Source organism: Canis lupus, chromosome 26, assembly GCF_003254725.2.
Source record: "Canis lupus dingo isolate Sandy chromosome 26, ASM325472v2, whole genome shotgun sequence".
Taxonomy (NCBI): domain Eukaryota; kingdom Metazoa; phylum Chordata; class Mammalia; order Carnivora; family Canidae; genus Canis; species Canis lupus.
Window position 1 is genome coordinate 10,968,229 of NC_064268.1, and position 12,532 is coordinate 10,980,760.

Here is a 12,532-nt window from a genome sequence, read left to right on the forward strand (position 1 = left end):
TGGGTATTTGTCATTTCTAACGGCTGAGTAATATTCCATCGTATACATAAACCACATCTTCTTTATCCATTCATCTTTCGATGGACACCGAGGCTCCTTCCACAGTTTGGCTATTGTGGACATTGCTGCTAGAAACATCGGGGTGCAGGTGTCCTGGCGTTTCATTGCATCTGAATCTTTGGGGTAAATCCCTAACAGTGCAATTGCTGGGTCGTAGGGCAGGTCTATTTTTAACTCTTTGAGGAACCTCCACACAGTTTTCCAGAGTGGCTGCACCAGCTCACATTCCCACTAACAGTGCAAGAGGGTTCCCCTTTCTGCACATCCTCTCCAACATTTGTTGTTTCCTGTCTTGTTAATTTTCCCCATTCTCCTGGGTGTGAGGTGGGATCTCATTGTGGTTTTGATTTGTATTTCTCTGATGGCCAGTGATGCAGAGTATTTTCTCATGTGCTTGTTGGCCATGTTGATGTCTTCTCTGTGAAATTTCTGTTCATGTCTTTTGCCCATTTCATGATTGGATTGTTTGTTTCTTTGGTGTTGAGTTTAATAAGTTCTTTATATTCTTGGAAACTAGCCCTTTATCTGATATGTCATTTGCAAATATCTTCTCCCATTCTGTAGGTTGTCTTTTAGTTTTGTTGACTGTTTCTTTTGCTGTGCAGAAGCTTTTTATCTTGATTAGGTCCCAATAGTTCATTTTTGCTTTTGTTTCCCTTGCCTTCATAGATGTATCTTGCAAGAAGTTGCTGTGGCCAAGTTCAAAAAGGGTGTTGCCTGTGTTCACCTCTAGGATTTTGATGGATTCTTGTCTCACATTTAGATCTTTCATCCATTTTGAGTTTATCTTTGTGTGTGGTGTAAGAGAGTGGTCTAGTTTCATTCTTCTGCGTGTGGATGTCCAATTTTCCCAGCACCATTTATTGAAGAGACTGTCTTTTTACCAGTGGAGAGTCTGTCCTGCTTTGTCGAATATTAGTTGACCATAGAGTTGAGGGGCCATTTCTAGGTTCTCTATTCTGTTCCATTGATCTATGTGTCTGTTTTTGTGCCAGTACCACACTGTCTTGATGATCACAGCTTTGTAGTACAACCTGAAATCTGGCATTGTGATGCCCCCGGTTCTGGTTTTCTTTTCTAATATTCCCCTGGCTATTTGGGGTCTTTTCTGATTCCACACAATGTTTTGTTATTTCTTTTGAAAGACTTCATTACATTTGGATATTTATTTGGTAGTCATTCACTTGTCTTTCTGCTGCTCATGTTTTATGCAGCCTCACATGAGTTGTACCCCTCAGCAGATGCATTCTGATCCAGGTTAAGGCAATAGAAATGTTTTGGGGACATTTTGGTGAGCTCAGGCGTGTCTGTTGATGATCTGGCAGGGTCCCCCAGGGTCTCCCTGTGCACCGTCATCTTCTTCAAGGTTGACTAAGATGCTGCAGAAGAGTATGGGGTGGGTCAAAAATCAGAGTTAGGATGGCCTAGGAGACTTCAGAAATTTGGTAATTCTTTCTCTCCTTAAGAGAGTGAGCAACCCCCACCAAGGTAGTTTGATCGTCTCCCATTTACAGACTAGCTGCTGACACTCAGAGGGGCTAAAGGAGTCCAAGGCCAACCAGCTAGTAAGTTACAGAGTGTGGATTTAACCAGGTCTGGCTCGGGGCACCTCGTTGGCTCAGTGGTTGAGCGTCTGCCTTTGGCTCAGGTTGTGACCCCAGGGTCCTGAGATCGAGTCCCGCATCAGGCTCCCCACAGGGAGCCTGCTTCTCCCTCTGCCTCTCTCTCTGTGTCTCTCACGAATAAATAAAATCTTAAAAACAAAAACAAAAACAAAAACCGCAAAACAACCATGTCCAGCTCACTTCCAAAGGATGCTCTTTCTTCTGTACTTTGTGGCTTCGTTTCCAAACCTGACTACATGTATCCATTTGAAAATGAGCTGTGTGGTTGTGGAAAAAGAGCTACAGAACTGCAGATGTAGTAGGATAATTTTCATATAGCGTTTATATATATATATGTATATACCCATACACACATAAGTAGGTTCATACACACATATAGTAACATATACATATGTGTGCATGCACAGATCCCCACTCACATCTGGAAAGTAGTTCACCTAAGTGTTAAAGGTGATTATCTTTGGCTGATGGAATTTTTACTGCCATATAATCCTGTGTGTTATTTGAATTATTTTACCAACAATGCTTTGTTTGTTTGTTTGTTTTAAAGATATTATTTATTTATTCATGAGAGACACACAGAGAGGCAGAGACGTAGGCAGAGAGAGAAGCAGGCTCCATGCAGGGAGCCCAATGTGGGACCCGATCCCGGGACCACAGGATCATGACCTGAGCCACAGGCAGGTGCTTAACTGCTGATCCACCCAAGTGTCCCACAATGCATCATTAAAAGAAATAATAAAAAAAGAAAAGCAGAACTCAGATGCCTGTGAACAATAATCATGGCTGTTTCTGGGGGGTAGGGTGTAGGTGGTGTCACACATGGTCTTCTTTTTCATGCTCTGTGGCTGAGCTGTAGCATGGCCCCCGAACCAGGTGGCTGGTGTACTCTGGTAACTGACTCCTTGCTGCTTTGAGATACCTGGTATCTGTGGTTTCCTCTCTTCCCAAATTTTACCTATTGATTCACACACCCTTGAGAGCCATGTACTCTGCTCTGCTCTGCAGTCCCAATGCCTCTGAGACAGACCTGGTTTCCTGGGTGGACTTCCACCCCAGGGAGCAGAGAGAACGAAGCTGGAAGTCACGTACAACTGGCCTGTCTTCTTATTTCTTGTAATCTAGTTCATGATCAGCAGTGAGGAAACAAGGCCAGTGTTCTCCTTGGGGTTTGGATGAGAATCCAGGGACACGAGTAATATTTCACTCTAGCCTTGGCGGTGGAGACCTTATCTTCTGTCTCTCCTGGCTATTCCACATCCCAGAGGTCAAACCTGAACCGCACCGCCCCCCACCCCCGTCAGTGGTTTCCTCTAGCCAGACCTTCATTCCTGGCTATTTATTGGAAGACATTACCTGAGAATTGCATTTTTAAGTTTTTAAATTTTATTTTAAGAAAGATTTTATTTATTTGAGAGAGAAAGAGAGAGAAGGAGCAGGGGGAGCAGGGAGGGAGAAGAGAACCTCCCCCTGAGCAGGGAGCCCGATACTCCCAGGGCTTCATCCCAGGACTCTCGGATCATGTCCTGAGCTAAATGCGGACACTTAACTGACTGAGCCACCCAGGCACCCTAGAAATGCATTTCTTAGTAATCTAAACCCAAAGTTTCTCAGGCCACTCCAGGTGTCCCCCCAGCCATGGAGGTGGTGGTAAAAACCACAGTCCTGCACAGATCACAGGACTGTGATTGACACTTGCTCAGCTTGCCCACTGTTTGATTCCTGGGGTGTTTCTTCCCTTTGTCTGGCTTGCCCCTGTTGAGTCTTTATTTTTTGTTAATGAGGGTAGTGATGTGTCTGGCTTCAGGAAAGTGACTCAACCAAAGCTACCCTGCAAACCACAGCTGAGGTCAGAGCTCCCCACCTCACAGCTATTGGGCAGTCCCCAGGCTGAGCCAGGGCCTGGGCACATGATCTCTTGCAGGAGTGGTTCATCCTACCAAGCATCCATTAAACACCTACTATGTGTACCAAGGTGAGACTTGACAAGCACCCCTTGCCTTTCCTGCTCTCTGAGACAGGCTTGGTGAGCTGGAGCCACCTCAGGGTGGCATGAGAGCCCACCAGGCTCAAGTGCTTGCCACATCACAGTGTGTCCCTCTGGGCCATAGTTCTTCTTCCTGCTGGCCTGTGGCTTGGGCAGGAATCACTGTGGTGTGTGTTCAACTCACCTCCCCGAAATAGGGTTTGAGCATGGGGAGGGTGGCCTTTGTTCCAGAAGAGCTGAATAGTTGGAATAGTTGAAAGTCTGACCTCATTCCAGGACGGGTGGAATGCTTCCAGAGGGCTCTAGGTCAGGAGACCTGTGTGTCCATTCTGGCTCTGCCACTCTCCCCTCCAGGAAATGAAGCTAATGGGAAGAGTCTATGCTGAGTGTTCATGCTGCTTCGAAGTGAATGAAGCTGGATCTCTCAAGTCAGCACTACTGATGTTTGGGGCCAGATAACTAACTCTTTGTTGTGGGGGCCTCTACTGTGTATTTTAGGATGGCTAGTGATATCCCTGGAATTTGCACACTAGTTGCCAGCACCACCCCCAGGTGTGATGAACAGATATCTCCAGGCCAGGTTGGGTGGGAGGAGGTGGAGGGGACAGCATTGAGAAGCGCTAAAGCAAGGCAATGTATGTAGAGCATTCCCAAGTAAATTTCCACTGTGAATTGGCTGCTGGGTGGGGTGCAGATGTGATGGAGCAGATGAGGTGGGGTGACCCTCATCCCTGTGCCCACCAATTCCAGGGAGGCAGTAAAGACTCCTCCCTGCAACCACCAGCACAAGAAGGCTGACCCTAATAGGGAGTATGGCCTTACAGTGTCATCTGCTCCTAGTCACAAGTGGACCATTCCCAGGGCTCTGTCACTTACTTATTCTCTGCATCAGCAGAGGCTAATTGCAAAACCAGGGTGTGGACCTAGATTGCCTGGCTCTGTAAGCTCAGGTGCTACTGAAGCTTGTATGCCTTGATTTTCTTATCTGTCAAATGGGATAATAAAAGCACCCATCTGAGAGGACTGTGATCAGGAATAAAAGAGTGTCTAGGATTCAGGTAAGAGGCTGAGCATGGTGCCTAGCCTGGTAGGCACTTGGTCAGGGCCAGCCTCTGTCCCATTATGTTGGAGCGCAGGAATCAGGGCAAGGCCTGTCATTTTGCAGGGGTTAGGAAATGAGGTGAAATAGTCAAAGTAAGAAGGGAAATATATATATATATTATATATATATATATATATATATATATATATATATATATATTTATATATATTTATATGTATATAGAGTAAAGGTATTCTCAGGCTCCTTTTCTTCTCAATGTTAGTATCATTTATAATCATAGTAACAGGTGACATCTGCAGGGAGTCCACCATACACCAGACACTGTCCTAAATGTCTTGTGGGAGCTGTATGAGTAAGTGGACATGTTAGTCCATTGGTAGTTGACTAAGGCGAAGGAACTTTCTCAGCATTCTCCAGGGAGGAGTGGGGAAGCCAGGACTCAGCGGTGTTGGCTCCTCCCCAGACCACAGTTCTGAGAGCAAGAGTTTGGCTGCTAAGGGGCTCACATGTGTCACCTCTGTTTGTTCTCCGGACTATTCTTTGATTCTTCCAGGTTGTTTTTTAGGAAGAAGCAAGTCTCTTGAGCCCCATCAGTAGACTTGACAGGGGTGCAGTTTGGTGAAGATAATACTTTGGACCTTCCATCCTCCTCCATCTCTGGCCCGACTCCTTGCTCATCCACCAGGGCCTCCCCTTCCCCTCTGCCCCCCTCAGCACCTCGAGGTGAGTCATCCCGAGGCCTGTTTGCCCACACTGCTCTCATTTCCTCAGGAAGGCGAGAATAACGACAAGTTCTTCACCCACCCCAAGAACGCCAAAGCGCTGGCGGCCTACCTCTTCGCACACAACCACCTCTTCTACCTGATGGAGCTGTCCACAGCTCTGCTCCTATTGCTGCTGTCTCTGTGCGAGGCCCCTGCCGTCCCTGCGCTCCGGCTCGGCATTTACGTGAGTGTCTGCATGGCACACCCAATGGTGAACATTCTAGAAGGGCAGATACTATGAGCGGATTTAATACGAAGAGGCCCTGGGGGGTCATAAAGGCCTCAGGAGCAGCAGTGGATCGTCAGTCTGGCTTAGGGTCCCTGCTGGAATGAATGCACCCCCCGTCCCCACCCTCTGATTTGGCTCACTAGTAATTCCAGGAAGGAGTGCTGATTGCCTCACTTAGGGACCATGGGCCACATGTTGGCTCCAAGTAAGCAGTACATCTGATTAGCAGCACCACCCACCATCTCCAGGCTCAGGGGAAAGGTAGCTGGGTGTGACCACCAGTCGGGGAGACAGTGAGGCTGGTGATGCCACATCTCCTCCATACCCTTTGGTTGCAGGTCCATGCGACCCTGGAGCTGTTTGCCCTGATGGTGGTTGTGTTTGAACTCTGCATGAAATTGCGGTGGCTGGGCCTCCATACCTTCATCCGGCATAAACGGACCATGGTCAAGGTGATGTGTCCATTTCCGTATGGCATTTTCTTCCATTGTCACCTTCAAGCCTGTATTGTCAGTTTAATTCCACATCCCCCTTGGGCTGAGCCCTGTGTTCAGCAGTGTGACCCTGGAGCCCTGTCCTCACCAAATCTAAAAGCCTTGTCCAGATGTCATGATGATGCTGACAGGAGCCACTGTGATTTAGCATCTAGTGTGTGCCAAGCACTGGCACAACAGCCTTTGCGGGAGATGTGTTACTGTTCTCAGTTTACACCCTGCCAGCCAGATGAGAATGGGATCTAAATCCCAGAGGCTTGGGATTCAGACCCAGGCCTGTCTGGCCTCTAAGCCCATGCTGATCAGTAACTAGTAATCTACATACAGCTCCCTCTGTGCAGTGAGTAGGAATGTGGCAGGGCACACTTTGCTGTGTAGAAAGCACACACCCTTGTCCAGGAGAATGTGCCCAAGGAACGGCAGATAAGGATGCCCTGCGGACCTCAAGAGTGTGGGGAGAGCTAAAGGCAGAGGGTGGGCAGACGTGGCCGGACAAAGTGGCAGCTTCGCTCAGGGGGTACTGCTGGATGAGCTGCTGGGAGCTCTGCCTGTGGGTTTGTTCTCCTGGGGCTCCACATCTGTGCCTGTAGTCAGAGGGCTTGTCTCCAGGGGCTGCTTGATGTTGGGGGAGGCCTGAGAGAGATCTGGAGAGAAGGGAAGGGTCTCTCAAGGCCAGAGTGGGCAGGACCTGGCCAGCCCTCTGTTCAGGGTATTCGGGATGGGGGTGCTGATGGTGCTCTGTGCCTGTCCACCCCCAGACCTCCGTGCTGGTGGTGCAGTTCATCGAGGCCATCGTGGTGTTGGTACGGCAGACGTCCCACGTGCGTGTGACCCGGGCGCTGCGCTGCATTTTCCTGGTGGACTGTCGGTACTGCGGGGGCGTCCGGCGGTAAGGCCTGGGGGATGAGACAGTCGCTATTCTGGCCTGGTCTGGACCTCTGGGCCTGCGGGGCAGGACTCAGTGAGTCAAGTAGTGATAAGATCAGTCCTGCACACTGGGAAAATACAAGCACGCTCCCTTCCCTCGGCCACTCTGCCCACACGGAGTGGAAAGCAGTACTCCACTCAGATTCTGGTTTCCTGGCACCAGGCTGGGGCTCTTTCCCGTATTACCTGCAGCCTTCTGGGGCTGGCTTCTCTCTCTGAGCACATTATTTGCTCATGAAACATGGCAGCGGTGGCAGTTGAAAGCAGGCAGCTCCTCAAAGTCCAAGTGACTCAGCAGGCTACCACCCCGACTGAGGCAGGAGGCTGGACTCAGCCTGCCCACTGGCCTGGAGTTAAGCTTAGTTCTGAAGAATCCATCTGGAAAACCTCTTGGCTGAGGTACTGTTGATGAGAGCAGGCTAGTGGTTCATTCTTCAGGCCCATCCTCAAAGTTGGAAACAAGTGTCCGAAGAGTAGGTGGCCCCAAAATGTCTTCATGCATCCCACATCCCACTTGGGGAAGCTTTGTGCCCAAGGCCATGCACTTGGCCTTCTGCTTTTCCCTTCATTCCTTACAGGGGTCTGGCCTGTTTGAGCTCCACAAGCAGGAGGAGGGGCTGCCGGTGCCACACCTGCCCCGGGCCTCTCCAGCACCCCTGGAGTGCAAGTCCTCCGGGAAAACGCCAAGCGTGATGCCATAAATCAGGGTGCAGTGGGACTTAGCGTTGTGTGAACCAGGAGTTCCAGGCCCCCATCTCATCTGTGGAGTCCCAGACAGCACTCCCTTGGACCTCATCCTGCCTACCTCACCCCTTCCTGCCCTGCTTTCTCCCCAGCAACCTGCGGCAGATCTTCCAATCTCTGCCGCCCTTCATGGACATCCTCCTGCTGCTGCTCTTTTTCATGATCATTTTCGCCATCCTAGGTGAGTTTGCTGAGCCCCAGGGCCCTGGCAGTCTCTAAAACCAAGTTCACAGTTGAAGGAAAATTCACTTTGACAGTTTTAGAAGTCCAGGAAGGTTTTACAACTGGTTAAACACCCACGGCCTTCTATTCAGGGGATGAAGTATTAGGAAGCAAATGGAAGCCACCTCTGAATCTTTTCATGAGGTCCATTCCCTTTCCCCTCAGAGGTACCGCCTAACCTAGGCTTACCATGGGCATGTGTATCTTTGTAATTATACCTCCTATTTTCTTAAACCGCAAATAAATGCTGTTGCTTTGCATATTGAAAAAAATTTTTTTAATATTTATTTATTTGGGAGAGAGAGAGATAGCAAGGGAGAGGGAGAAAGCAGGGAGCCCAATGTGGGACTTGATCCCAGGACCCCAGGATCACACCCTGAGCCGAAGGCAGACACTCAGCCACTGAGCCACCCAGGTGCCCTCACTTGCTCCTGTTGACAGAATGTGTGTTCTGTAGAATGCCGCAGTCCCCACCACTCCCTAATGTTCTCCTTCTGCCTCCTGTGTTCGTTTACATCTACTTTGCAATCCTTTGACATCTGGGTTCGGGACCTGCTGTAACCCATTTTGTTTTCTGCCACCTCCTAGGCTTCTACTTGTTCTCCCCTAATCCTTCAGACCCTGTAAGTAATCTGTATTTGTCTGTTTCTTTAGTTGTTGCTGTTCCTTTTTTTTTTTTTTTTTTTTTTTGAGAGAGAATACATGCATGCATGGGGCGGGCAGGGTGGGGGCGGTACGCAGCAGTGGGAGAGAGAATCTTAAGCAAGCTCTCCATGCCAACGTGGGGCTTGATCCCACAACCCAGAGATCATGACCCGAGCCAAAATCAAGGGTCAGATGCTTAACCAACTAAGCCATCCAGGCGTCCCTCTCTCTTTATGTGGGCCTTTCCCCTCAGACATGGTGGCCGGCCTGACCCCTGGCCACATTAGGAAGGTCTCTCAGCATAATTTATGGCTCTGGAAAGCTCCGGTCACCCATACTTGAGCTGCTCCATTCCTTAAGCGCCAAGGGAATCCTCTTTCCTGCCCTTGAGAGTCCTGTTCCCAGCATCAGATCTGGAACAGATTTGGTGAAGGAGCAGTGGAGGGGAGCCAAGCCGGTGGTGCAGACTTGTGATTGTCTAGGAAAATAGTCCCAGTCCCCTCTGCCAGAAGCACAGAGTTCAGGAAGGAAGAGGCGGCTAGACTCCACATTTGCTCATTCCTCCATCCTCCATCAGGATTCCTTGGGAGGAGGGAGAGTTGGTGGGGGTAGGGGGGAGGAGGGTGGGGCCCTCTAGGTGGCCCATGGCGGCTTGTTCCTGAGGCCAATGCGTTCTTCTGCTTTCTTTCCCTACAGTACTTCAGCACGCTAGAGAACAGCATTGTCAGTCTGTTTGTCCTTCTGACCACAGCCAAGTGAGTGTGGGCTCTGCTAGGGCTTGGGACCTCTGCCAGTGCCCCAGAGTCTTCTCTTTTTAGCCAAGAATATTGCACCCCTGAGCACAGGCAGGTGCCAAGGGATTGGGGGTGGCCCGATGAGCTCGAAGCCCATAGATAGAGACAAGGGGAAGGTGGAAAAGAGAGATATCCTCTGGGAAGATGGAGAAAGGGAGAGAGCAGATGCGGGGTCCTGCGGTAATGCTCTGCAAATCCAGTTTCCCAGATGTGATGATGCCCTCCTACTCCCGGAATCCCTGGTCCTGTGTCTTCTTCATCGTCTACCTCTCCATCGAGCTGTACTTCATCATGAACCTGGTGAGTGAGCATGCATTGCGCCCTGTTGGAACTTCCATCCCAACCAGCACAGCCCTGGGCACCCAAGGCAGGGAGAAGTAGGGGCTGCTCTTGGCCTCCTTTGAGGAAGGGGTCCCAGGCTGTGGTCAAGTGTGGCATGGTGGCAGGTGCCCTATTGGGACTTGATTTCAGCTGGTTACTGGTGGTAGCAGCCTCCCTGGGTAGTACTTGTGTTGCCATTAGCTCTAGAGCTAGCCTGTTAGGTCACGCTATCCTGGGACCTTTTGTTCTCCTCCAAATGTGTGTCATAATAATTATAAAAGCTGGTTGGGGCTCCCAGATAACTTAGTCAGTTGAGCGACCAACTCATGATTTCAGCTTAGGTCATTATCATGGGGTTGTGAGATTGAGCCCTACATCGAGGGTGTGCTGGGTGTGTAGCCTGCTTGGATTCTCTCTCCCACCCCTGCCACACCCCACTCACACACACGAACACTCTCTCTCAAAATAAGTGAATAAATAAAATAACTATAAAAGCTGGCATTAATGAGGCTATTAGCAGGCACTGGGCCAAGTGCTTTATATATGAGGATAAATGATTTATCACAAAAACTCTGGAGCTACCGTTATGATTCTCAACTTATAGATGAGAAAACTGAGGACCAGACTGGCAGAGTGATTTGCCTATAGTTGCACAGCTCAGGGTGGCCAGGTGAGCTGGTCTGATTCTAGAGCTCAGCTCTTAACCGCTCGGACCTACTGCACCCATGTGTCTGTTTCCACTCCATTGATTGGGAACCATTAGAAAATCCATTACAGGATACATTCTGCTAAGGAGAACATAAAGTCCCTGGGCACACTGGTAATTTTGAAGGTGTTTGCAGAGGCCTAGCTGGCTGCAGGGATGTTCCTACCATCAGCAGATTGCCCCAAAGATAAAGCCATTAGGCCCATGTGGAGACCATATGTCAATGCCAGAACTATCGGAGAGGCTTTATCAGGTCTTGTGTTTATTTATTTATTTATTTTTAAATTATTTATTTATTTTTAAAGATTTTATTTATTTATTCATGAGAGACACAGAGAGAGGCAGAGACATAGGCAGAGGGAGAAGAAGACTCCCTGTGGGGAGCCTGATGCAGGACTCAATCCCAGGACCCCAGGATCATGACCTGAGCCAAAGGCAGATGTTCAACCACCGAGCTACCCAGGTGCCCTAAAAATTTTTATTTTTAAGTAATCTCTACACCCATTGTGGGGCTGGAACTCAGAACCCCAAGATCAAGAGTCACTTGCTCTACCAACTGAGCCAGCCAGGCACCCCAAGTCTTGTGTTTATTTTTATACTTCTAAAGAGCATTCTGAACACTGCTCCCCACAGTCAGGCCCCGGGTAGAAATAAAAAGCATTCACCCTGCGGTAGACTTGCAAAATGTCCTAAAAGCTTAAAGTCTTAAAAAGGAAAATACTTTCCTTTTCTAATTCTTCAAAATCAAAATGTTGGCTATCTTTATAGGTATTAGAGTTCTTATATACAGTTGTTAGTTTAGAATCATAAAAATATATTCTGTGTAGCTGATTTGCTTTAATTTGTAATATACTCAGAGTTGTGAAAATCTAGGGCATAGGTCAGCAAACTGCAGCCTGTTGGCCAAAGCCAGCCCATCGCCTGTTTCTATAAATAAAGTTTTATTGGCACACAGCCACATCCATTTGTTGACGCATCATCTGTGGCTGATTTCATGCTACAGCTGCAGGGTTGAGTAGTTTCAACAGACACCATCTGGCCTTCGGAGCCTAAAATATTTGCTATCTGTCCCTCTACAGAAAAAATTTGCTGACCCTCCCTTGACCTAAAACAAAAGATCGATTTGAAGGGATGGAAAAGACAAGAGAGTTTCCCTCAAAGTATTTTTGAGAGAAAAAGAAAGTGTTTCCCAAAAAAGCATTCTTTCAATTCTGCTCCTGCCCCCCCGCCCCCCATCACCCTTTGACAATGCAGACTGCATCGTTAATATGCCAGCTCTAGAATTAGGCAGCCCAGGCATGTTGTACCCCGGAGGGCAGGCTACCCCACCACTCTGAGTTCTGGGGCCAATGCATGAAGCTGTGGCTCATCGGGATCAGGAACAAGGGTATGCAGGTAGAAGCACTCTGTGCCATGCTGTTCCTTCCTGCTCTGAGGCTGGGATGGCCCTCGGCTCCCCGGCTGTCATATGGGGGAATTGGGTGTAGAACCCAGTGTGTTTCTCTTGATGCTTCACCTTAGAAAACCTGCCCAGCCAGTCATGAACTCAGGCGCAGAGAAGCACCGGGGGAATGTATAATAATGACTTTATGTATCCCAAGAGAGAAAATTTGCAAGTGATAGTGGATGGCCTTCCTCTGCTGATGCTTAGGGAATAAGCCTCATATGCAAGGGGCAGGTGGGAGGGTCTTCTCAGGCCCCCCTTGTGGGGTGGCTGGAACTCCCCCACTCCTTGAGACCCCACCACGCAGGGGAGCCAAGTCCCGTGTTCTTCCCTTATAGCTTCTGGCTGTTGTGTTCGACACCTTCAATGATATTGAGAAACGCAAGTTCAAGTCTTTGCTGCTGCATAAGCGAACCGCCATCCAGCATGCCTACTGCCTGCTCATCAGCCAACGGGTAGGGAGGGGTGGGGGCCGGACCAGGGAGGGGTGTGGTCCCTGCTGCCCTT

At 49.1% G+C, this 12,532-nt stretch overlaps 1 protein-coding gene across 3 annotated transcripts in view; it reads left to right on the plus strand.

The window, feature by feature from the left end:
- The window catches only part of TPCN1 (two pore segment channel 1), a 62,408-nt gene that overhangs the window by 32,451 nt on the left and 17,425 nt on the right, over positions 1 to 12,532 (plus strand). For all 3 annotated transcript variants that reach the window (XM_025474042.3, XM_049101696.1, XM_025474043.3), the window contains 8 exons: positions 5,507 to 5,683; positions 6,067 to 6,180; positions 6,981 to 7,111; positions 7,986 to 8,074; positions 8,704 to 8,738; positions 9,457 to 9,515; positions 9,755 to 9,854; positions 12,364 to 12,480. In XM_025474042.3, coding sequence (XP_025329827.1) covers positions 5,507 to 5,683; positions 6,067 to 6,180; positions 6,981 to 7,111; positions 7,986 to 8,074; positions 8,704 to 8,738; positions 9,457 to 9,515; positions 9,755 to 9,854; positions 12,364 to 12,480 — 822 coding nt within the window. The remainder of the gene's footprint in view (positions 1 to 5,506; positions 5,684 to 6,066; positions 6,181 to 6,980; positions 7,112 to 7,985; positions 8,075 to 8,703; positions 8,739 to 9,456; positions 9,516 to 9,754; positions 9,855 to 12,363; positions 12,481 to 12,532) is intronic.